Source organism: Rana temporaria, chromosome 7, assembly GCF_905171775.1.
Source record: "Rana temporaria chromosome 7, aRanTem1.1, whole genome shotgun sequence".
NCBI lineage: Eukaryota > Metazoa > Chordata > Amphibia > Anura > Ranidae > Rana > Rana temporaria.
In genome coordinates this window covers 92,375,173-92,402,689 of record NC_053495.1, presented here as the reverse complement: position 1 = coordinate 92,402,689, position 27,517 = coordinate 92,375,173, and the positions used below count along the sequence as shown (strand labels likewise).

The 27,517-nt window shown below is 45.2% G+C and overlaps 1 protein-coding gene across 1 annotated transcript in view; it reads left to right on the top strand.

Moving 5' to 3' along the window:
- LOC120946199 overlaps positions 1 to 27,517 on the top strand; it is a 106,955-nt gene that overhangs the window by 20,500 nt on the left and 58,938 nt on the right. Inside the window, exon 2 of the mRNA XM_040361019.1 lies at positions 843 to 964. Coding sequence (XP_040216953.1) covers positions 843 to 964 — 122 coding nt within the window. The remainder of the gene's footprint in view (positions 1 to 842; positions 965 to 27,517) is intronic.

Below are 27,517 nucleotides of genomic sequence, written 5' to 3'. Positions count from 1 at the left end.
AGTCCAGCGCCGATCGCAGCAGAGGACGAGCGATCGCTCGTCTCTCTGCTGCTCCCCCCGCCATCCACGCTGAGGGAACCAGGAAGTGAAGCGCTGCGGCTTCACTGCCCGGTTCCCTACGGCGCATGCGCGAGTCGCGCCGCGCCCGCCGATTGGCTCCCGCTGTGTGCTGGGAGCCGAGTGTTCCCAGCACACAACGGGGGGGCGACGGGATGTGACGGAATGCCCGTCTTTTGCCCGTGAATGCCGGGCCGGAAGTGGGTGCAAATACCTGTCTTTAGACAGGTATCTGCACCCCCCTCCCCCCTAAAAAGGTGTCAAATGTGACACCGGAGGGGGGGAGGGTTCCGATCAGCGGGACTCCACTTTAGGGTGGAGAACCGCTTTAAAGTAGAACTATAGGCAACACTTTTTTTCCCCATTTTGGATAGAGTAAGGGATGGTTATAGACCCGTTAATTATTTTTTTTGCCATCTGTTCATTTCCCTTCATTTCCTGCCCCATAGCCAAACAGAAAGTGAGAGGAAATCTCTGTAGGCAATCCCCCCCCCCCTCCAAGGCCTTTAGAACTAGTGTCCCCACTGGAGGCCTAGGGCAGCACAAAACCTAAATACACCACTGAATGGCACACATTTTTAATATTAAAAACTAGTTTCCTTGTTCCCTCAACTGGTTTTGGTTATGTTCCCATATTTTAGTGTAACTTATTTAAAAAGTGTTAAATAAACTTTGCAAAGGTAGTAATGATACTGAATAACAATACCTTTCTGATATGCAAAGGCTAAAAAAAAAAAAAAAAAAAAGCTTAATGAGTGTTACTGTATTTGTGTACTTGTTTACAGAACCCTGACTGATCTCTTGAAGCAACCAGCTCAAATTGACTTCCTAAGTGATGGGCATCGAGGCAGTATACAGGTCCAAATCACAGAAGTTATACCAAGAATATCACCACGGAACAGTATAGGTGAGAGCACAGAAAGCCTCTTTACATTATTTTGCGCTGACAGTGTGTACTTTCTAATTCTGCTAATTGTAAATCTCGTATTTTCAAATGTTTACAAAATAAAAGCAAAAGTGGCGATACCTTTATTTTTTTAATGCCACATATTATATACCTATATTGGAGCTGAAGTTGTTCATAGATGTAATATTGGGGGAAATAAGGGGACACAATCTGAACACAGAGGCCGGGATTCAGATACATTGGCGTATCTTTAGAGCGGCGTAGCGCATCTGATATGCACTACGCCGACGTAACATAGAGAGGGAAGTACACTATTCACAAAGCACTCGCCGACAACGTTGCGCCGGCGTAATGTAAATAGGCCGGCGTAAGCCCGCCTAATTAAAAGTAGGTGGAAGGTGGGCGTGTTGTATTATAATGAAGCGTGACCCCATGTAAATGAAGCACCGAACGAACGGCGCATGCGCGCGCATGCTCAGAATCACGTCGAATTTACTCCATAACAATGCCTGTGACGTGAACGTAACCTACGCCCAGCCCCATTCACGTGCGACTTACGTAAACAATGTAAAATTCTACGCTTGTTCCGACGTCCATACCTTTGCATTACCTGCGCCTCATAAAGCAGGGGTAACTTTACGCCGGACGTAAGCCTTACATAAACGGCGTAGCTTACTGCGACGGGCACAAGTACGTTCGTGAATCGGCGTATCTTGCTCATTTACATATTCGATGCGTAAATCTATGGAAGCGCCCCTAGCGGCCAGCGTAAATATGCACCCAGGATACGACAGCATAAGGAGACTTACGTCGGTCGTATCTTGCAAAATTCAGCCGTATCTGAGTTCCTGAATAAGCGCATAGATACGACGGCGCACATTTGGACTTACGACGGCGTATCTGGAGATACGTCGTCGTAAGTCTTTTCTGAATCCGGGCCAGAGTAGATAATAAGATCAGCAAATAAATATGTACGGTACCTTATTTCATAATGCAATTTCATACAGTCTTCCATCATTTTGGCACTAGGCTAAAACCAATAGCTATCATTCAAAAAAGTGTAATTTTGCTAAAATTAACCAGTAATAATCATTTTATTCCATAAATGTAAGATCTCGTTCACACAGGCATAATACTATGTACACCCATGCATGTTCCATGCAGACAGTCCCATTCACTCCCTGGACTATGTTCTTTACTTAATCCTGACCCCTGGTCTCTATGCTTTACTTTATCATGACCCCTGAACCTTGTGTGCTTCTTAATCCTGATCCCTGAACTCTGTTCATTACCTAATCCTGACCCTATGATCACTGCACGCTTCTTAAACCTGACCCTTACATAATTCTGACTCTTGAATTCTGTATGTTACCTGATCCTGAATCTTGAATTTTTTGTGTGTTACCTAATCCTTACTTCTCACTTTTGTGCATTAATAAATCCTGACCCCTGAACTTAATGCATTACTTAACTACTTCCGGACCGCCCGCCGCAGTTTTACGTCCACTGTTTGAAGAAGAATACCATTGTTATGGTAGCAGCTAGCTACCATAACCCCGGTATCCTCTTCTTCAGTGGGCGGTCCGCTACAAGATCACTTTTATCCACGGCGGGAGATGGCCCCCCGCTGCTTACCGGAGCCGTTGGCAGTGGCGGAGGCGATCCGGTCCTCTCAGTTGCTGTGTATGGAGACGAGTGAAGATGGCCCTCATCCGTCTCCATATCACTGCAGGGCAGAAGTGACGTCAAAACGTTACTTCCGCCTATACATCTTAAAGGGTAATTTTTTTGTTGTAATTTTTTTTTTTTATTGCATTTAAATCCAAATATGAGATCTGGGGTCAAAAAGACCTCAGATCTCATATTTAATAGGACCTGTCATGCTTTTTTCTATTACAAGGGATTCCTTGTAATAGGAATAAAAGTGATCCAATAAAAAAAAAAAAAAGTAAAAAAAAAAAAAAAATATTTAACCACTTGCCGACCAGCCGCCGCAGTTTTACGGCGGCAGGTCGGCTCTGCTGGGCGAGATCACGTAGATCTACGTCATCTTGCCGAGCAGCCAATAGGGGCGTGCGCACGCCGCGCACTCGCCCCTGACGCCGGCGCGCGTGCCCGGCGGGCGCGATCACCGCCGGGTACCCGCGATCGCTCATTACAGAGCGAGAACCGGGAGCTGTGTGTGTAAACACACAGCTCTCGGTCCTGTCAGGGGGAGAAATGCCTGATTGTATGAACAGACAATGTATGAACAGCAATCAGTAATTTCCCCAAGAAAGTCCCACTCCCCTTCAGTTAGAACACACCCAGGGAACATACTTAACCCCTTTCTCGCCCCCTAGTGTTAACCCCTTCCCTGCCAGTGGCATTATAGTAATCAATGCATTTTTATAGCACTGATCGCTATAAAAATGCCAATGGTCCCGAAAATGTGTCAAAAGTGTCCGCCATAATTTCGCAGTACCGAAAAAAATCGCTGATCGCCCCCCATTACTAGTAAAAAAAATATATATATAAAAATGCCATAAAACTATCCCCATTTTGAAAACGCTATAAATTTTGCGCAAACCAATCAATAAACGCTTATTGCGATTTTTTTAAGCCTGGAATATAAGCCTGGAAAATTAGCACCTTTGATTTTTCATGTTCGTTTCCCACAGGCTTTAACAGTGTTTTGTTTACATTTTCTGGTGCAACCGAATCGGGGGGGGGGGGGGGGGGGGTGTTCGACTGATCCCTAATCCTAACCCCTGAAATCTTTGCAATACTTAATCCTGACCTCAAAACTCTGTGACTAAATCCTGACTGTTTATTACCTAATCCTGACCCTTGAACTCTGTACACAACTTAAAGTGGACGTAAGTCCCATCCATAAATCAATTTTATTTACGGCGTGTGCCGTATATGTAACACTCCCATTGGTTGTGCTCTCAACCAGACTGTCAAACCATCCAATGGCTGGTGTCATAGCTGATCACATGTGCAGCATCATGGCAGTTGTAGATTAAACAGAGGCAAAGATGGCAGCTTCCTTGGCTGAAAATGATAGGAGGGTTTAATTACACTTTTATTCTGACCCTGAACTCTGTGTGCTACTTAATCCTGACCATTGAACTTTGTGCATTACTTAAGCGGAACCCTAAACTATGTGCATTTCTTAATCCTAAACCTTGAACTCTGTTCATTACTTAATCCTGACCCTGGACTCTGTGTGTTACTTAAAGCGGGGGTTCACCGAAAAATAAACTTTATTACATTAGCTATATCCCTCCAGCATACTGCTAACATCTGCAGTATGCTGTTTTTTTTTTTTTTTTATGTACTTATCGTTATACGAGCCCTTGTTATCCGGCTCCGAGCGGGGGATTACTTCCGGGTATAGGCGTTCCTAAGCGAAGAAGAGTTGATTGACGGGCTGCTAAAGCGCGTCACGCCTTCAGAAAATACCCGAAGTCACACTCGGGTGTTTACGGCGCCTGCGCAGTCAGCTCTACACGGCAGGCGCAGGCGCCGTAAACGCCCGAGTGTGACTTCGGGTTTTTTCGGAAAGCGTGACGCGCCTTAGCAGCCGTCAATCAACTCCTCTTCACTTAGAAACGCCCATTCCCCGCAGGATTCCCCGCTCGGAGCCGGATAACAAGGGCTCATATAACGATAAGTACAAGAAAAAAAAAAACAGCATACTGCAGATGTTAGCAGTATGCTACAGCTAATGTCAAAAAGTGGATTTTTGGGTGAACCTCCGTTTTAACCCAGACCCCTAAACTCTGTGCATTACCTAATCCTGTCCCTTGAACTGTGTGAGCTACTTAATTCTGAACCTTGAATTTTGTGTGTTACCTAATCCTGATTTCTCAACTATCTTTTTTTTTTTTTTAAATACTGTTTACTGCAAAGGTACACAAAATATAGAAGTAAGAAATTATGAATTATCTGGTTACAAACCTTATAAAGTAGGAGAACACTTAAAAAAAATTAAAACAACTACAAGCATTTACGGTCTCAGTCAATACAAGTTATACATGAAGGCACATATAGGCGTGCTCCTATTGAAAAGGATTCGTTCAGAAGCGTTCTAAGGGGGCGAGTCCATAACTCCCCATCCAATAAGCCCAAGAGACGCACCTCGGGTGTGGGTGCAACTGGCATAGAGAGAAATCTAGACAACAAAGTCGTGACCTAACTCCAGTAAACCGCAATCAATGGACACAATCACATCAAGCGATTAAAGTCTGCTCCCAACTGTCCGCAGCGCGTGCTTGCGGAGGTAGGGAGATGCCCCATTCCACCGGAGTAAGCTACGTTTGATGTATTATATACAATTTGGTTAGTTTATTATTAGCTGCTGAAGAAGCTGATAGGTGAGATGCACATGCCTCATCCCAGTCATCTTCGTCCAAATCTGAACAGATCTCTTACCAGCGCACCCAGCACCAGGAGGGGCACTACACAAAATTATGAGATTTAGTAGATGAGAGTATAAGCTGGGGAAATTAAGTAGATAAAGCAGGGTGAACCAATATCTGCGCTAACAATAGAAATACAATAAAAAAATAAATTAAAAAAAACAGCCAGCACAGTTTGTAGATAAACCAAACACAAAAATTATAGTCCAAAGTGCAGCGCTTAAAAATAGTGATAAATAAATAATAGTCCAAATGATAATGGATTCCAATGGAAAGTGAAGATGAAAAACTTCCACCAAGCTTCAGGGTGCACAAAGACAATCGCACACCAACACCCAGTGCAATCAATCTGCTTACCAGGTGAATATGAAAAACAGGCATTTAATCATATAGTGCAGAGGTTCAATGGTGGATGGCAACACTTGTAAACTTGGTATGACGGCATGGGCATCCGCTGAAATTTTTTCAGGGGGGGGGGGCGAATAGGATGGATGGTGTCAATAGGGCAGTGGGCGGTGTTAGAAGTAGTTTTTTACAAATTTATTTATTTTTACATTTTTTAACAGTCTTGTTGGGGGGCTTTGGTGAAATATTAGGCCCCTGATAGCTCACTTTTGAAAAAGAGAAAGGGACTGAGTGTGAATTTTCCAGTTCCTTTCTCTGAAGCATAATAAACATAGTAAATTGGAACAAATACACTCTGTATGTACCAAACTTTTCCTGATTCCCTCAATCTCTGTACTGGCCCCCTGCAGCTTCTGTGAAAGTTGTTACAGGCTGTGGTAGCACTCCATCATCCTCATTGTACCATACTGGGTTAATGTTCCTGTGTATGGTATACAATGTTGCTGAGGCTTTGGGTGGAGGAGGAGAGCAGTGCAGCTGGCTGTAACATGGAACTGAAAGTGGCAATTTCCCCCCAGCAGTGCAAGGGTGGACTTTTCCCTTTCCTGGAGGTGGGCTGTATTCTGTATGTCTCTTTATACTCATGACAATGTCAGATTCCTGAGATTACTGGGACTTTTCAGGTTCTACATAGAAAGTATTCCACATTATCAAAAATAATAATTTTAACTTTCTCTTTCAGTAAACCTGCACACTGCAAGATGCAGAACAGGTTTACAGCACAGAATCATACAGCTTGGAAGGCAAAACAGGTTGGGATTCACGGGAGGGGAATATGCAGTGTGGCATCTGTCCTCTTAGCTTTAGTCTGCCCCAGGGTGAGCCTTAATGTCAGCTGGGCAGGAAGCCGTAACGTCACACCAGTGGCTTCCACTGGGTACAACTATAGTTGCTTCTTTCCCAGTCAACTCTCTTAGTTTCTTCCTTCTTTCCGAATATCCTCTCACTTCCTGCAGCCTATTTAAACTCCCAGCACTCACAGGAAGGTGTTCCTCTATTGCTGACAGAACGCCACTGTCAGCTGGGCTTCCAGACTCACCTGATCTAAGCTCCAGCTTCCTGTACTGGACCTCCAGGACTCCTTGTTCGCTACAGCTCACAGCAATCAGCTCCAGGCTCCCAGGACGCTCATCCATGCCCAGCCATCTACAACCGCAAGTACTCTGCTATAGAAATCAATTGCTTTGGAGTTTCCCTGAAGCCTGTACCAGCTCTCATGTAATGTTCACTGCTACAGATACCAGCTCTCATGTTAATGTTCACTGCTACAGATACCAGCTCTCATGTTAATGTTCACTGCTACAGATGCCAGCTCTCATGTTATTGTTCATTACTAACCCCTAGTGTGCAGTCCCAGTACTGCAGCTATACTTATCCTTATACCATTAATACCAAGATTTACTTTAATGTTGCTTATGCTGGAATAAGCACTATTTACTTTACCGAGGCTGTGATGATAGAACCCAAACTCTTAACTGAGTTAAGAGTGAAACCTGGGTTCGAACCTGAGAAGTCTCCGCAGTTGCGATCCATAAACCTGAACCTAATTTGGCGTATTGTTACTGAAGCAGTGATGGGGCTGCACCTATAGAGGAGCTTTGTTACAGCTTGGATCGAGCCTCCCAGCCTGAAAGGAGCCTGTGCCCAGGAGAAAGGGTGTGCTGCTGCTGCCATAGGACGGAAGCTGGCAGATATGGGCGCATCCTCGTCCCTGCTTTTGGATTCTTCAGCTGCATCCCCTTTGTCAGGGCCCACCCAACGGCTCCCTCCTGCATGCAATCAGCAGCAGGCAGTGTAAGTTTATTGAAGTTCTTCGGATCCTCCTGCACTCAGCATTAGTGCGGGGTGGACTGCAGGGTGGACTGACACTATGCCGCTAGTGAGACGGCGGGGGAGGGGAGACACATCATACATCTTTCCATTTTTGTCCCCTGACCTGAACACTCTGCCAGCCACAAAGCGCTGACCTAAATGTGTTGCCGAAGCCATGTGTAAAGACAAGTCACGTCTTGTCTGCGCAAGTAGCTTGAAGATGTCCGCAGTCGGTAAGCCAGAAAAAGTTTCAGCTGCCTTCACCTCACATTCTTCCAGGTGTTGTATTTGGGAGGATAAATCCGAGTTAACTGCTTTGATGGCAGATATATACTCACCACGAATATGTACCTTAACCACTTCATTACTGGGCACTTAAACACCCTTCCTGCCCAGACCAATTTTCAGCTTTCAGCGCTGACGCATTTTGAATGACAATTGCGCGGTCATACAACACTGTACCCAAATTATATTTTTATCATTTTTTTCCCACAAATAGAGCTTTCTTTTGGTGGTATTTGATCATCCCATGCGATTTTTATTTTTTGCGCTATAAACAAAAAAAGACAGAAAAATGTGAAAAAAAATACACTTAGCCGGATTCAGGTAGACTTACGCCGGCGTATCTACTGATACGCCGTCGTAAGTCCAAATGTGCGCCGTCGTATCTATGCGTTGATTCTCTAAATCAGATATGCCTGAATTGTGGCAAGATACGACCGACGTAAGTCTCCTACGCGGTCGTATCTTGGGTGCATATTTACGCTGGCCGCTAGGGGAACTTCCGTTGATTTATGCGTCGAATATGTAAATGAGAGAGATACGCCAATTCACAAATGTACTTGCGTCCCTGCTGTCACCACCGATCGCGGGTACCTCGCGGACATCGCGGCCGCCAAGCAATGCGGAAAAAGGTGAAAAAAGGTGCTGTAATGATGCATAAATTTGAGAGCTGAACCAAAACAAAACTGGAGCATGGTTAGTGAAACAATAAACCCTGTCAAGAAATATAGAACTGTAAACACCCTACTGACCATGAGTCCCCAACAAAGAAACAGGTCAGTTTCAATCCCAGAATGGTCCTTAGATGATTGTACTCAAACTAAGAAACTATGACCTCCCTAGTGACCATTATACTAACAACTAGGTCAGTTTAATATCCCAAACAACGTTCTAATTGATTTAACAGTGTATTTCAGGGGATGAAACGTTACCACCCAGGCAAACTTCAGTTACCACCATGATAAGCCAGTGGGAGAGGGCAGCAAACTTGAGTTTTGTGTAAACAGTTCCCTTAACATAGAATCTCCTGGACATGAAAGGTTAGACACTCAACACTTGGGGTAGAATAGCATGGAAATCCTTTCAAAGACAAAATCCCAAGTGGACAAAAAAAAATCATGATTCCCCCACATATTTTAATGGGATGACATCTGGAGAGTAAGCCATGGGACGGCCTGTGCGAAGACCTGGGCCACAGTTTTAGGCTCCATAGAGGAAGATGATGAGAAATAATCGAGCCTAGGCCCCAGGTAAAATATGACTTTATAGAATATAACTATACCTCCATAATTCAGGAGAAACAACAAGCCACAGAGCAGCCCTCAAGATTCACATGGTACATCAGCACATCTAGATCTTAACGCAGCCTAGTGAGCCAGGCCTCCGCCTCACCCTGTGTGTCGAAATTTTTTATAGTGCCTTCATGCTGAACTCGCAGGCGACTAGGAAAGAGCATTCCAGATCTGATGTTGCAATCCCGTAGTCTGCGATGAACATCAGTAAAGGTTTTTCTTTCTTTTTTTAAGTTCTAGAGAGAAATTGGGAAATAGCATGATATGAGCATTACCATATTGTAGATTCGGGTGCTTCCTGGCCTCCGAGAGTATACGGTCCTGTCAGAACCATTGACGTATCGTGGCATAGTGCCTACATATACTGTCAGAATTTTTATACTGAAATAGAAAATATTATTGTATTTATGGAAATATGTAAATCTGTGCTTTGGGAGAGATACAATTTTCCTACAATATCCAAACAAGAAATCCAAAATTCTTTTATCCGTGCTATTTTGAAGACAAGTAACACAAATGAATATTTAAAATATATATATATATTTATTAACTAAAGATATATTGCAAAATTAAAATCGGGTACAATTTGTGATAAAACAAATAATTGATATACTTCTAAAATCAGAGATACATGATGGTCAAATGTTCAGATAATATTTACATTACGTATATATGAGAAGGTATATTCACAGTTCTTACTGGTATATTTAAAACCTGGTAAAATAACCTTCCCGTGATTTCCACTGACTCTTATGTTATCTCTTCTCAACACAAACAGATCTACTTTTTTACTTCTTATATGTGTACAGATCAAAGAACATTTTTGTACACCAGCTTCGCCAAACAGACAAGCTTATTTTAAATTTAGAGAGAATTAATTTTTTACAGACATCACCCTAAAACCATTGTACAACTGTTGGCATTTAGCTTTTTAAAGACAAACATAATTTGTGTATGTCTCCTAATATTTGGAATATAATTATTTCATACTGCAGTTAAAAATAACCAACTCCCAAATTATCTTTGCCAAGTATATTTAAATGGTTTTAGTTATGTGTATGTAAAAACATTCATTACCAAAAGGTGAATAAACGAAATTATACATTACCAGTATTTAAGAGTTCTTTCTGTTTGAGAAGGGAAGTCCTATGAGGGATCTTTTTCACCATTGCTACATGTTTACGTTCAATCTCTCCCTTCCAGCTTCCTTCAGAGATCCTCTCAGAGAGAGAGTTCTCCAGACATCTTTTCAGAGTCAGCTTCCTTCCAAAGTTAGAGCCCTCCAAAGATTCCTCAAACCCCCCTCGTGTCTTCTGCAACCCCTTTTTAACACACCCAAGAAGTGGGTGTGTATCTCACTTTACTACGTCACTGACGATGTCATATGATGCTATGTTAGGTAGGCTGCCATAGCAACCAAGGATTTTGAGTAATGCCACTTTTAGCCTGTAGGGGCGGTGGTGTATAAGGAATAATTCCTAATGTTAGGGTCATCCGGGGTTAGTAATAATTTATGACCCCTTCTTATCTAAGCTTTGAAAAACACAATAAATTGTCCTATATGTGAAACAATTGTCAGACATCCTGGCATTTCTAGTAAATTTGTGGACTGGGAATGTTTACATACCATTAGCTTAGACCATTTGTTGAATTCCTAGGAAAGTGAGATCTTTTGAAAAGTACTTCCAAGCAAAATCCTTTACTTCCCAAATACAGGCTCTCAATGTCGATACAGCTAGGAACTCATATTTATAAGCATAGTAATATATACCGTATTTATCGGCGTATACCGCGCACTTTTTTGCCCTGAAAATCAGGGCAAAATCGTGGGTGCGCGATATACGCCGATACCTGCTTTCCCGCGCCGAGTTTGAATACTGCGCCGGCATATACCGAGCGCAGTACACTCGTGTATAGTCGGGCAGGCTTGGCTCCTCTCGCGCTCAAGTCCTGGACGTACAGGACGTGAGCGCGAGAGTAGCCGAGCATTGCCGACTATACGCGAGTGTACTGCGCTCGGTATATGCCGGCGCAGTATTCAAACTCGGCGCGGGAAAGCGGGTATCGGCTAACGCCGAAGCTGGGTGAGTGGAGCGGCTCATGCTGTGACAGGAGAAGCAGGTAGGAGGGCAGAGTACCCCCCCACCCATACAGCACTCACAGGCAGTTTGAAAACTGGGATCTATGAGATCTGTGTGTAATGTGCTGGGATCTATGTGCAATGTGCTGGGATCTATGTGCAATGTGCTGGGATCTATGTGCAATGTGCTGGGATCTATGTGCAATGTGCTGGGATCTATGTGCAATGTGCTGGGATCTATGTGCAATGTGCTGGGATCTATGTGTAATGTGCTGGGATCTGTGTGTAATGTGCTGGGATCTGTGTGATGTGCAGGGGGGCTTTGGAATGTAAAAGGGGCTGTTGAAAGTTTTTTTTCCTAAAACTTCCCTCCTAAAATTAGGGTGCGCGTTATACGCTGGTGCGCGTTATACGCCGATAAATACGGTATGTACTTAACGAGTTGATATATGAATTACTAATACACATACCGGTATATTGTTAAGATATTAGAAAGAAACATTACTATTTTAGATGTATAATATGATAGCTTATTTGTGGATGAGCCCCCCCTAGTTTTCTAATTACTGTAAATTCATATGAAACCAGAGCTCCTTACCATTTTCTTATCTTAAAATTGTCAAACCCAAAAGAGATATGACCTTAGAGATGGGACATACAAGGTTTATACAACCTCCCTGTGAGACATAAAATCATTCTGGTAACACTGACTTATTTACAGGCTTTGAACTGTGATTCAACCCAAGACACAAAATGGTGTCTCTTCTGCCAAATATATACTGTATGAATATGGAAATCATAAAAAATATATAATATGCGTAATATAAAGGCCTATATGTATATTCTTTTAACCCCAAATGGTCCGACAGTCCCGATCGTGGTAGTTTAGGAAACATACCAGGAAGAGACGAGGAGGGGTCCCTGGGATGGGTCGACCCATTGGAACTCGATGAGCACGTTCCACCACATACATAGGGGAGATATCAGCCAACCCCAGTAAGTCTTTAAAGAAGGCTTCTGCAAAGTCCGCCGGGTGATCTCCCTCCAAGCTCTTCAGAAGGCCCAGCACCCTAACATTGTTACATCTCATTTTATTTTCAGCATCATCGGATTTCGCCACCAAAGATTTTATCATATTTTGTAGATTGGTGAGCTGGTTAGTATATTGTCCCGCTTGATCCTCCACCTCTGAGATCCGGGTTTCAGATTCGGAGAGGCGCCCCCGCATTTTATCCAAATTATTTCAAATAAGATTGCACTCCTCTGCCAGGTGATCGATCCGTAGAGATGTTTGGGATTGGAAAGAAATTCTGGACCGCCGCACACTCGACGTCGAAAAACAACGTCTTTATTGGATAAAATCAAATCAAAACATGATCCAAAAACAGTGCAGTCAAAAATAGAACGTGAACACTAGGACAAAAAAAATGGCTAACATGTTTCACATCATGAGATGCTTACTCATAGGGATGTTCTACTGCTTTCGATCGCTGCTAAGATCATGTTTGTGTCATCTGTAGGAGACTGTGGTAGAGGAGGTACCAAGGTTTCGGCAAGAGAACTCTTCTCCATATCTGCCAATAGGGCCTGTAGTCTCTTGAGTAAAATGGGATCCACACCCGTGGTTGGGGTTTGGAGTCACAATCTGTTTCCTGGGCTGTTGTTTAGCTTTGGATTTCCTCTTTGGAGGCATGAGATGGTCTTTGTCCGATAGGAAAAATTCAGCCGTTCATTGAAAGTGAGGCTTGTTAGGAGAATCAGAGAAGCTTTATTGTTAAAAGGGAGCAGACCGGCCCCTACCCACGGTGCTAGAGCTATGACCCCGTCTGCAGTTTTTTCCCTACACCACAGATGGAGATTTACTGCTGTATCATTGTGGGGCAGCAACCTGATGGGCAAGGAAGCTCCAGTGATCAGATAGAGCAAGGGTCGGGCACAGAGAAGTCAGGAGCAGTTGTTAAGGTGTAGTAAGATGGCTGCCGCTCATAGAACTGGTGCTATGAACTGATCTACAGACAGCTGTGGAGGGAATGAATTACATCTATGAAAACTGCAAGTGACAGTTTGACATGCAGGTCAGTTCTGGTGGCAGAGGAGTCAAGAAGAACAGAAGAGTGCTGACAGGGTGGAGCATGATGGCCGCCACACATGGCTCAGAGGCAGGGCTTCATCTGTCACAGATAGCTATGGAGACCCAGTGCTTTCCCAGGCAGGGGGTTGATCCGGCAGGCTAGGGTACTCTGATGACTGGATGTGGCATGGATCGTTCACAGGAGTCAGGGAGGCCACGAGTGAATGCCGGGTGTAGCAAGATGGCCGCTACTTACTCAGCTGGATCTGTGACTTCCCCCTCAGGCTTTTTTACAGGAGTGTGCTGTTCAGTGCTGCAGGTGGAGATTGACAGGCTGGTTACCTACAGACTTCGTGTGAAGAGTGAGCCGGGTGTAGGAAAGGTCGGGAGGCCAGGAGTCAGGTGGAGCAAGATGGCCGCCACTGGAGCCAGAGCCACGGTCTGTCCCTCACTCAGCTGCAGCACAGAGGGGTGTCGTGATATCAGCCCTGGGCAGCACGCCGACAGGCAGGGGAGCCGTGAGGTCCGCGGAGAATGTGAGATGTGTATTCCAGGGAAAGAAAGCCAAGGATGAAGATCATGATCTTCACTCACATGTCTGCTTAAACCACCATCCGGCCATGCCCCGTGGCAGGTACATTTTTGAGGAGCAACCCTCCCTAAACTTCAGGGTGCTGCATCCTCCCCCTGCCTATAAAACTACATCTCAGTGTTTGCAGAAAAAATATTTTTGTCCTGGCAAAAACTGGGAAGGGTCAGTGTTGTCACAACACCCAAATTTTAGTGGCACAGTTTTTAGTGGCAATTCCAAAAGTTACAAAATTACAGTTTTAAGTACACATTTTAGTATATACACACAAATAAGTACAATATGCAATTAGAAATTTGAGGTAGATATTAAGGCAAAAAACATATTCCTTTTTTATTTGTAATATAGTAAGTAGCTCAGGGACAGGACTCACACACATGAAATTGACTCTCACAGTATCACTGATGGCAGTGTGCAGCAGCAAAGATCACCAACACGACACATCGCCTCCTGAGTCATAGTGACAGTCTCTCTCCACACCAGGTGGTCCCTCCACTCCAAACAGCACTGACAGTCCTGCTCCTGGCTTGCCTTGCTCACATCCCTCAGACCCATTAACAAAGCTTTGCTGCAAACCACAGATATAATCGCCCCAAAACGCAGAGCCCTTATCCGTAAAAACAACTCCAGCTGGTTCAATGACACTCTCACGTCATTGAAACAAGAACGCAGGAGAGCGGAAGGCGCCTGAAGAAGAAACTCCACTAAAGAAAACCACGAAAAATATAAATTAATCACTAAGAGATACCACAAGGAAATTTTCAAAGCAAAAAAATAGCATTTTTCAAATGCTCTCGCAAAGAGAGCAAAGCTCTTCAACATAGTCTCTCAAACCATGAACCCAGCCTGCCTAGAAGCTCCAAAAAATGAAACCCAAGAGTTCTGCAATGAATTATCGGATTCTTTCATCAATAAAATTGAAAAAATTCGTGAAACAATTCAGCAAAATCAAATCACCAACTTCACCCCCACTAATCAAAAAGAAAATACAAATGTTCAAATGTTTTTCGATCCAAAAAATTTACATAGCGCCAATCTCCATCGATACCACTAAAAAAATCATCGGAAGTCTCCGAGATAGTACATCCCCCAATGACATCATTCCCACAAATGTGGTAAAAGAGTGTGCCGATATTTTGGCAACCGCAATCACTCACCTCATAAACCAATCATTTAAAAAAGGCATAGTTCCAACCCCCTTAAAGCAAGAATAATTAAACCCCTTCTAAAAAAAAAAACAATTCAGACCCCAAAGATCCAAACAATCGGCGACCGATAACCTCCCTCAACATCTTTTCCAAGGTTATGGAAAAGGTAGTAGTACAGCAACTACAACACCATTTAGACACCCATAAACTCCTGGACCCACTACAATCAGGTTTTCGACCAGGTCATGGGACAGAAACAGCGCTTCTCAAAATATAGGACGACGCCCTCGAAGCAGCAGATGACGGAGAATATTCTCTCCTGATACTGCTGGACCTCAGTGCTGCCTTTGATACAGTAGATCACAAACTGTTGCTAACCCGGCTCACAGAGATAGCTAGAGTGGCAGACTTGGACATGGTTTTCATAATTCCTGGAAAATCGATCCCAGATAGTGAAACTAGGACCCTTCACATCTGAATCTCGCAGCGTGTCTTGCGGAGTCCCTCAGGGATCTCCCCTATCGCCCGTGCTATTCAATATTTACCTCCGCCCACTCCTAAAAATTATCAGTAATCGCGACCTTCTCTATCAGTCCTACGCGGATGACACACAACTCTATTTTCGTATCAGCGACAAAAAGAACCAATACCCCGCATTAGAACAATGCCTCACTCAGATAGACATCTGGATGACTCAATGGAGCAAAAACAGAAATCATTCAACTCCATGCAAACAGTATGAAACTGGCCAGGACTACCTGGACCCCTCCATCCATTTCGGGACAAACCATCACCCCTAGCACCAAGGTCAAAAGTCTAGGAGTCGGGAGCTGCGGTGGCTCAACGCGATTGGCACTGCGCTGACAAGCCATTCACCTCTGCAGCTAGGGGTTCGGATCCCGGTCTCGGCTACATGTGAATTGAGTTTGGTGGTCTCAGCCCGGCTCCCGGTGGGTGTGCTATGCGAGGTAAGCCTGCGCTTAGTACGCCAACTCCCTGCCACAAAAACCACCACACTTACACGCACTCGAAATAGGGTTAACATGCACACACTTTGACCACGCGGTCTCTAAAAAGAGAGGCAAAGGACTAACGGGGCTGGTTGAGCGGGCTAGATCCTCTCACTCCCTTATAGGGAGTCCCTCTGCCCCGTTGGGCTTCAAAGCGGAGCAGGTAGGGCGGGCTGTGTGGGAGGACCCCCTCATCCGCCATTGCCACAGGCAGCATGGAGAAAGGTGGCAGATTGCCTCTGGGGGAGGCCTGCCTACTCCCAACTCCCGCTCCTCTCCCGAGTACACGCAAAAAAAAAAAAAAGTCTAGGAGTCATCTTTGACAATGGATGCACAAATAGGATCAGTAATTAGCGGACCGCACCATCTTCTACGGCTCCTAAGAAGAGTGGTCCCCTTCATCCCTAAAGAAGACACAGCGGTAGTGGTAGGGTCAATCATTAACTCCAGATTGGGAGTCCGAGGTAAAGGGCATTTTAAATCCAAAGTACCAGCTCGCCCGGCTCCAAATCATCCAAAACATGGCAGCTCAAATGGTAATAGGGAAAAAACCATGGGAACCAATCACCCGTCTTTGAGATCCCTCCATTGGCTGACCATAAAGGACCGAGTCACTTTCAAGGCCTTATGCCTAATGCACAAATGTGTACACGGAAGCGCGCCCTTATATTTAACCACTTCCATACTGGGCACTTAAACACTCTCCTGACCAGACCAATTTTCAGCTTTCAGGGCTCTCACATTTTGAATGGCAATTACTCAGTCATGCAACACTGTACCCAAATGATTTTTTTGTCCTTTTTTTCCCACAAATAGAGCTTTCTTTTGGTGGTATTTGATCACCTCTGTGTTTTTTATTTTTTGCGCTATTAATGAAAAAAGACCGAAAATTTAGAAAAAAAAATGTTTTTTTCTTAGTTTCTGTGATAAAATTTTGCAAAATATTATTTTTTCTTCATAAATTTTGGCCACAATTTATACTGCTACATGTCTTTGATAAAAATAACCCACATTTTTTGGAAATTATTTGGTCTGTGTGAAAGTTTTAGTCTACAAGCTATAGTGCAAATCATAATAAATTATCACATCTGATCACACCTGATGTTTTGAAGGCCTATCTCATTTCTTGAGACCCTAACAAGCCAGGAAAGTACAAATGCCCCCCAAATAACCCCTTTTTGGAAAGTAGACATGCCAAGGTATTTAGTAAGAGGCATGGTGAGTTATTTGAAGTTGTAATTTTTTCCCAAAACACTTTGCAAAATTAAGATTATTATTTTTTATTTAAAACATTTCTCAAAAGTGTCATTGTAATAGCTTATTTCTCTCACATGGCATGTGCATACCACAAATGACACCCCAAAATACATTCTGCTACTCCTCCTGAGTAAAACAATACCCCATGTGTGAGACTTTTCCACTGCCTGGCCACATACCGATGCCCAACCTGCAGGGAGCGCCATCAGGGGTTTTAGGAGCATAAATTGCACATCTAACTAGTTGACAACCTATTACAATTTAGAAGGCCCTGGAACACCAGGACAATGGAATTACCCACAAAATGACCCCATTTTGGAAAGCTAACACCCTAACGTATAATCTATGAGGCATAATGAGTCTTTTGAACGGTTCATTTTTTTCCAGAAGTTTTTGGAATATGTGGAAAAAAAAATGAAATCGCATATTTTTTACACAAAGTTGTCCATTGATAAGATATTTCCAACACATAGCATGTACATAGCAAAAATGACACCCCAAAATACATTCTGCTACTCCTCCTGAGTAAAACGATACCCCATGTGTGAGACTTTTTCACTGCCTGGCCACATACAGATGCCCAACATGCAGGGAGCGCCATCAGGGGTTTTAGGAGCATAAATTGCACATCGAACTAGTTGACAACCTATTACACGTTTGAAGGCCCTGGAACACCAGGACAATGGAATTACCCACAAAATGACCCCATTTTGGAAAGCTAACACCCCAACGTATAATCTATGAGGCATAATGAGTCTTTTGAACTGTTCATTTTTTTCCAGAATTTTTTGGAATATGTGGAAAAAAAAATGAAATCGCATATTTTTTACACAAAGTTGTCCATTGATAAGATATTTCCAACACATAGCATGTACATAGCAAAAATGACACCCCAAAATACATTCTGCTACTCCTCCTGAGTAAAACGATACCCCATGTGTGAGACTTCTACACAGCCTGACCACATATAGAGATCCAACATGCAAGGAACACCGTCAGGTGTTCCAGAGACACATAGCATGCACATACCAAGAATTACATTTTTTTTGAGCTCGTCGGCCTGATGCTGTGGGAGGGATCTTATCCGGGAAGTGCCGTTCGGAGAGCCGACTTAGAACATCTGATCGGATGTGTTGGGGCAGGTTGTTCGGGAATATCAGGGAAGTGGTAATTTCCTCCAGGTAGCCAAGGAAGGGTAGGGGGTTTTGGGTGGATTTGCGGTAAATAATATGGGAGTTGTAGACGGCCAAATGAAAAAAATAAATTGCTACTTTCTTGTACCAATGGTACGTGCGTCTTGTGGGTAGATATGGTTCCATCATTTGATCATTTAGGTCGACTCCCCCCATGAACGAATTGTAGTCCCGGATACAGGTGGGCTTTTGGATGGTGGTGCCACGCCTTCTGCGGGTTTCTACAAAGGAATCGTTGTGGATGGACGACAACATGTACACGTCTCTTCTGTCCCTCCACTTCACTGCCAGAACCTCCTTGTTGCGCAGACTCGCCGATTCCCCTTTCTTCAGCTTTGTATTCACAAGGCTTTGAGGAAAGCCTTTCCGGTTCTTTCTGGCGGTGCCACATGCTGGCGTCTTCTTTCGGTGCAGGTTGTGGAACAGAGGAAGAGACGTATAGAAGTTGTCCACGTACAGGTGGTATCCTTTATCCAGGAGGGGGGTGATAAGTTGCCAGACAACTTTTGCACTTTATCCCAAGTAGTCTGGGCAATCGGGGGGATTCAGCTGGGTGTCCTTCCCTTCGTACACCAAAAAGGAATACAAGTACCCTGTGGCTCGTTCACATAACTTGTACATCTTCACCCCATAGCGGGCTCTTTTGCTTGGAATGAACTGTTTGATCTTAATTCGGCCACAAAATTTTACTAGGGACTCGTCGACACAAATGTGGTGTTCCGGGGTATATATTTGGGGGGAATAATTCTGAAAAATAATCTAATAAGGGGCGAATTTTGAAAAGCCTGTCAAAATTTGGGTCATTTCGGGGAAGGCACTGGGTGTTATCATTGAAGTGGAGGAACCTCATGATCGTGAAATATCGGTTTCGGGGCATTGATGCAGAAAAGACGGGCATATGATAAATGGGGCGTTTGGACCAAAATGAATGTTTTTAGTTTTTTGGGTTGAGTCCCATACAAAAGGTGAGGCCTAAAAAAATCCTGAACTCCTCCACTGTTAGATCTCTCCAATTGTAGGGACGGGCATAAGACGATGTGGGGTTGTTGGAAATAAACTGTTGGGCATATAGGTTGCACTGGGCCACAATGCTAGAAAGCAGTTCCTCAGTAAAAAATAAATTGAAAAAATGTATTGGTGAAAAATTGTCCGTGTCCACCTGGACTCCTGGCTGGGCAGTAAAAGGGGGAATGTTGGCTTCTCCGGAATTTGGAGGAAGCCACAAGGGGTACTGAAGGGCATAGGGAAGGCTTGCATGGGTCCTTGGCCTTTGCTGCCGAGGTACTGCAGTGCTGGTGGATGGCACTTTGGTGCTGGTGGATGGCACGACGGGGCTGGTGGATGGCATGACGGGGCTGGTGGATGGCATGACGGGGCTGGTGGATGGCATGACGGGGCTGGTGGATGGCATGACGGGGCTGGTGGATGGCACTGCCTCACCAGAGCGCCTTCTTTTGGCGGGCTGATTATCTTCCCCCTCTGAGCCTGTATCGGTTCCACTGCTGTAGACTGGCTCGTAGTCTACATCCGAATCGGAATCCAGCTGGGAATCGGAAGACGAGAGCTTCCTGTTGCTCTCGTCACTTGCGGCAATAATTGAAAATGCCTGCTTGGTGGAATAGAGACGCTTAGACATTGTTGCTGGCGACTTCACACAGATGTGTGGCACAGATGTGCACTGAGGCGGCACAGATGGGCAGAGATGGGTACTGAGGTGGCAGAGATGGGTACTGAGGTTGCAGAGATAGGGTGGAATAGATGTGCACTGATGAGGCGGCACAGATGTGCACTGATTGCACAGATGTGCACTGATGAGGCGGCACAGATGTGCACTGATTGATTGCACAGATGTGCACTGATGAGGCGGCACAGATGGCACTGATGAGGCGGCACAGATGGCACTAATGTGGCGAAACAGGTGGGCACTGAGATGGGTACTGATGTGCACCGATGAGGCGGCACAGATGTGCACTGATGAGGTGGCACAGGTAGGCACTGATGAGGTGGCACAGGTAGGCACTGATAAGGTGGCACAGGTAGGCACACAGCACACTTTTATACAGAATTTGGAACATCCCACTCCCAACAACCGCTTTCCTATTGGTCAATTGCAAAGTATGCAGTTTTCACTCAGGTCCTCCTTGACCATGCAAATGAGGACTTGAAATAGTCAACAGGGATTGGTCCAATAGCTTGGATAGAAAGACTTGTGTATTGAGACAGAAGCCCCAGGGGGTAATCAATGTACACAATAACCCGGTCTACTTAATTACTACCTCTGAGAGGTTACATTTCTTTAGACAATAGAATGCCAATTCAATACAGCGGACAGGCTTCTGACCTTTAGAACAATACAAAGTCCCTTAGCGTAAACACATACATCTTCCAACATACATAATAGATTCAATTAACCTTCAATCCCAATTCTAGCCAGACAGACTGGCTCCGACACCCGCTCTTAACCTGCAGAACACAATAAAAGGTATTTCATAAGCTGGTTCCACTTAGCATTTCAAAAACCTTGCATTGAATGTCCCTCTCCTGTGTAACAGATGTCAAGTAGAAACACTTTAATACCTCAAGGTCCATGACATTACTTCCCCTGGGAAACAGTCCAACAGCCGCAGTGGGACCCAAACGGGTCAACTCGAGGATGTTGGAAAAGTAGTCTTAAAGTTCCAGGACTGTCTGCTGGGATGACCCATCTGCCTTCCTGTTTTGAGGTCCTGGCCCATAATCGGACGGCAAGAGGCTTGCATTCAGTCCTCTCCAAAAGCCCCTGTCCCGGCTAGGTCTGTCACACATCTCCCCCTTTGGCAGGAGACTAACACTGGGAGAGACCCCAATTCCGGTACCCACCCAGTACCCCAGATAACTTGTCCCAAACAGAGCATTACTCACCCAGCCAATCTCTGCCTCTCTCAGAGAACACGCCTGCCGCTGGGGAGAGGCCTGGACTGGCCCTTTTCCCTGGAGTCCTTTCAGCCGCTGGAGAGAAGACAGGGTGGCTGGGCTCAGTTCATCATGCCGTTGGGAATCTGGGCCAACTGGCCACCATTCCTGGGGTATACCAGTGGAGACTGCAGTCCCATCCACTGATGCTAGGTAAAAATCCCCCGGTGCTTGCAAAGCAAAGCCGACATCCTCCTGTCTCAGTGCCGAACCATGTTCTGGGGTTGTGTCCGTGGAGATCGGAGTCCCATCCACTACCACAGGAACCCCCTCTCCTGTTAGTTGAGAGCAGAGGCCTGGGGCACTCTGCTCTGTTGCCAGCTCTTCCGCTGGGTTGCTGTGAGTGGAGACCACAGTCCCATCCACCGATATCCGCTCAAGCTGTAGTGGGGTGCAGCCGCCAGTAGCATCCTGTCCTGCTGCCAGTGATTCAGCTGGGAGTACGAGCTTTACCACCTCAGCTTGTTGCTGGGGAGGGGGGCCAACCGCCCCGGCTCCCTGGAACTCCACAGTTGGTCCCGGTGCTGGGCAGAGATGTCTAGCACTCTGCCCTGTTGCCAGCACTTCTGCTGGAGGCTCCCCAGGTTGTTCTTCCTCAGCAGAAAAGTCTATCAAATCCCCTGTCTCTACAACTGGTGTCTGGGGATAGAGGTTCACCATCTCCTGTCCATGGAACCTAGAATATGCTATGGGTACTGAGCAAAGGTTAGCAGAGCTCGGCCCTGCGGTCAGTACTTCCGCTTTGGGAATGGCAAGCTCCCGATTTTCCACTGCCGATTCATCAGCCAGGATTTCATCACTGTCAGCTGATATTTCCTCATAGTCCCAGGTAAAGGGAACCTCACCCTGCTGCTGAGCGGGGTCTAGCAGCTGTTTGTAGGCGATTTCCAGTTCCCATTCCTGAGCGGCCAGGAATTCCAAATCTTCCTGTAACCAGTGCACTTCCGGGACATTCAGTCTTCGCTCTCTGTGCTCCATTATGTCCTCCAGACGCCACTCCCGATTGCTCCCAAAGTCGGGATCCCTGGACATCCTCCAATACAATAATCCCAGGCCATCATAGCCAAAGCCTTCCGTGGGGCTGTCATCCGTTGACCACGGGCACTCTTGGACTACATACCACCGGAGGGCTCTGTAGCTCTCGTCCAACCGCATCTCTTCCCGGATCAGCCTGCTTAACTCTGCTGTCCACTCCTGCTTTGGTTGTTCCCCCAATAACAGCATCCGTACTTCATACTGTGACCAGTACCTTACATGGATGGAGGGGAGAGCTTTTCCCTGGTGTCGCTGCTCACGGGCTAGCGCTTCTTTCCAGAGTTCGCAGCGGATCGAATCAGACCATCCAAGCAGGACCTCTTCTGATACTGGTCCTCTGCGCTGTATCTGCTTCTCTCGCAACCTCCTTCTGAATTCCTCTTCTATGGTTACTGGTATCTGTACCTCTCCTCCTTTTTTTTCCTTTGGTGCTGCTTCTTTAGGCGTTGTCACCGATTGCTGTATTTCTGCAATTCTCAGCTCATGTTGCCGCTCTCGTTCTCTCTGTTGCCGCTCTCGTTCTCTCTGTTCCTGCAGCCGGACGTCTCTAATGCTATTCTGTATGGCGGTCTCTGATGGGTTAGCACCATATAATGCCAACCGCTGTTGAACTCGCTGCTGAAACAAGTCTTCAACTGACCGGGGTCCTGCATCACCATCCCTCTGATCCATCTCGGCTAGCGCAATGATCAGGGTGGCCTTGTTCTTCCCACCGGTCCCTCCACGGCTCTCAAGCAAGTCTTTTAGCATGGTTCTCCTCCAGGCTGCATAGCTGGTCATTCATGGTGGTGGTTTGGAGTTGTCCCAGTAACTGGAGAGCAAATCCCACCGCTGCCAACCAATGTGACGAGACCCCTTCTCGCCCAGGTCCTGCTCTCCCGACACTCCTCTGCTACCAGTGAGTCAGCTTGCAGATTGCAACGTCTGATGGTCCAGTCATCCAAGGTTCCGGGATCCGAATTACAGCTATGTGCCATTCGGACCCATTAAGAACAAACACCAGGCAGGCTGTATGTAAGTTCCAACAGGACTCTTTATTTTCAAGTACACAGCACACTTTTATACAGAATTTGGAACATCTCACTCCCAACAACCGCTTTCCTATTGGTCAATTGCAAAGTATGCAGTTTTCACTCAGGTCCTCCTTGACCATGCAAATGAGGACTTGAAATAGTCAACAGGGATTGGTCCAATAGCTTGGATAGAAAGACTTGTGTATTGAGACAGAAGCCCCAGGGGGTAATCAATGTACACAATAACCCGGTCTACTTAATTACTACCTCTGAGAGGTTACATTTCTTTAGACAATAGAATGCCAATTCAATACAGCGGACAGGCTTCTGACCTTTAGAACAATACAAAGTCCCTTAGCGTAAACACATACATCTTCCAACATACATAATAGATTCAATTAACCTTCAATCCCAATTCCAGCCAGACGGACTGGCTCCGACACCCGCTCTTAACCTGCAGAACACAATAAAAGGTATTTCATAAGCTGGTTCCACTTAGCATTTCAAAAGCCTTGCATTGAATGTCCCTCTCCTGTGTAACAGATGTCAAGTAGAAACACTTTAATACCTCAAGGTCCATGACAGGTACATATACAAGTGCAGTGAACGAACACCTATGATACTGTAATAGTTAAAAGTAAAGATACATAGTATGAATCAACTAAAGATTTCACCTTCTTTTGAGGTTCCCTCACATTGTCATGCTATATGTACCTTGTATATACCTTCTCTTTTCCATGATACACATTTGCTGCTGAGAGCTGTCTTAGGAACTAGGAGGAGCTGTTTATCAGCCCACATACCCAGCTCTGACCTGTGTCTTTGTGTAGCTGTTTGGTAAAACAGCCGTGAGGTGAGCTGCTAGTACACTCAGAGGTGTCATCACTGAAGATTTTATCTGGCATACTGCATCTTAGGTGGAGGTGTTTCATCTAGACACTGCTCTGTGGAGAAATCACTGGACTGCTATAATCGGTTTTCTATCTATGGATAGGACTTTATCACATGTGTGATTTTTGCTACCTTATATATTTTTTGCACTATATTTCATGCAGTTTTGGGGTTTTCATGTATTTAGTTGATTCATACTATGTATCTTTACTTTTAACTATTACAGTATCATAGGTGTTCATTCACTGCACTTGTATATGTACATATTTGTATTGTTTATTGCAGTATCATTGGGTAACCTTTTTTTCACTGTCTAGTCCACCCACGGTCCTTCCATCCCCCCCCTTCCCTTTTCCTTCACCCCTTTCCCCACAGCGCAGTCACCACTCTTTTTTTTAATTATCACCCCCTTCTGTTAGGATCAGATTCATAGGTACTGCTGCAGTCCTCCAACCCAGCCCATTAGACAGCGCCGGAGTTCTTAATTTTTACATGGTAATATTGATACCATTTTGATGATGTTACCAGTAGTACACAGGGTTGGGGGTAGCAGCTTCTTGCACGACTCTGGTGAAAGCAGATGGGCTCCCAGCTGGGACAGCAACGTTCCTGTCCCAATTCACCTGTAGGATCCGTGGAGGTTGAGTTGGGGAGATAACCTCATTCAAGCGCTCTCCGCAGCGTCCACAGATGATCCAAGGCCTCAACTGCATGGTCAGGCTGGAACATTTCCCACAGACCAGTCCCAAAGCCTTGTAGCCTCCAGCTGTATACAGGGCAAGCTTAACCTTCGGTGTATACCACACTCAAGTGTCAGTCAGGACAGGTTTTGCATTGCTCGGACTGAAACAAACAACTGGAGCATACTTCTTCCAATCCTCCATATCTCCTATGAACTGCGCCATCTTTCTTTCCAACCCACAATCAGACACACTTGGCAGCACTTCCTTATCCTCCTCTGTAGAGCGGGAACTCCTCCCCCTGCCAACCAATTGGTGCAAATGTTCTCTGGGAACTGTGGTGCCGCCTTCGCTTTTGGCATCTGTATTAACCCACACAGCACTGGCAGGAAGTGTCAAAAGACCAGGCTGATGCTCTCCCCTGAGCAATGAGACTAGTTAGTTATTCCCCACATTGGTAGTACACATGACAACACAGTCTATTAGAAGTATAGATGTTACTTGCCACATTCCCATGGAGCCAGACGAAATACTGATGAAGCTGTAGCCAGTTGCTAAGGGTGATTGCTGCAAGGATAACGCCTTAGCCCCACATTGGGCGCCAAATGTAGCAAGATCCCAGGCCTCCTTCGGTTTAATGAGAAACTCGAAGGCCAGAAATAGCCGACATCCTTCTGTATATGGTGGGTTGTGGGGCATGGTGGGTGCAAGGTAATTAAAGTTATTGGGCACCAGGCACTTATTGAATGCAAAAGAGAGTCTATTTCTCTTAACAGATTTTTTTTGGGGGGAGAGGATTAGCACCAGGACAGGCGCTAGTAGTTTCAAGAATAATTGTCAGATTTCAAGAATTCAATAGGAGGACAGCCATGCAGGGAAAGGTATCCAGCATGACGCCACATCTGCATGTGCAGGAATGCTGTCTCCTATGGCAACAATCTTTAACAGTAGTGATGTCGCGAACCTAAAATTTCGCGTTCGCGAACGCCTATTGCGAACTTGCGCATATGTTCGCGAATGCGCAAATCGCGCGAACCGCCATAGACTTCAATGGGCAGGCGAATTTTAAAACGCACAGGGACTCTTTCCGGCCACAATAATGATGGAAAAGTTGTTTCAAGGGGACTAACACCTGGACTGTGGCATGCCGGAGGGGGATCCATGGCAAAACTACAATGGAAAATTACGTAGTTGTCGCAGAGTCCGTTTTTAATCCATAAAGGGTATAAATCACCTAACATTCATAAATTGTTTGGAATAACGTGCTCTAAAACACCAAGTATGATGTTATATCGATCAGGTAGTGTAAGGGTTAGGGTTAGGGTTAGGATAACAGATAGCGTTAGGGTTACAGATAGGGTTATAGTTAGGGTAACAGATAGCGTTAGGGTAGGGTTAGGGTTACAGATAGGGTTACAGTCTGTAACCCTAACCCTATCTGTAACCCTAACCCTGTCTGTAATAGGGTTAGGGTTCACAGTGACAGACCAAACTCTGACAGATCAAACTCCCCGTTTAACGCACCGCAAACACCTGCAAACAGTCCATTTGCACAACCGCAAACTCCCCATTTACACAAGGTTGGATACCAAGCTAGCCATGTCCCGTTCCTTGTCCTCACTGACGTCAATGAACGTTTTTGAGATTGCAGGCGATGGGGGTTTTTCAAAGCCTATGGTCGTGCTGAGGTAGTTCAGTGACCCAGAAAACAATGATTCTGCAGTGTGGGCCCATTGTTGGCCTAGTAGGCTTTAATGATCACCTTAGATGATCACAAAGAAATTTAATGGTTTTTCTATGCAAAATTATCCAGCTGATCGCTTTTGGTCTGATCACAATGAAGCAACGACCTTTTCATCTGGGGTGTGCCAGCATTGTCATTGCCAACACACTCATAGAGGTGGTCGCTTCATTGTGATACGCAAGCCCCTTCACCACAACAAGGTAGCGATCACGAAGGGGAATTGACACATGTTTGTGCCTTTTTTTTTTTGTTTTGTTTTTGCAGCCACAGTGCAGCACCAGAGGCCAGAAAAATTAGGCATGTACACATGTCTAAAAAATTAAGTATTGTTGCAGCTGCTGCTATAGCAGCGGCCAGAAAAATTTACGTTTTCCAGGCAGAAAGTGCACTAAAACATTGAGGCTTGAACCCTAGTTGGTGGCGGATAAGCCACGCAAGTCATCCGGCAGAGATAAAATACAGCAGCGTGTGGACCATTTGTAGCCCAAGGAAGCTCATCTCATCAGGCCTTTAGTCAAATGTATCGCCCACTGTCAGTCCCTTCGGGATCCATGCCTCATTCATCTTAATAAAGGTGAGGTAATCTAGACTTTTTTGACCTAGGCGACTTCTCTTCTCAGTGACAATACCTCCTGCTGCACTGAAGGTCCTTTCTGAAAGGACACTTGAAGCGGGGCAGGACAGAAGTTCTAT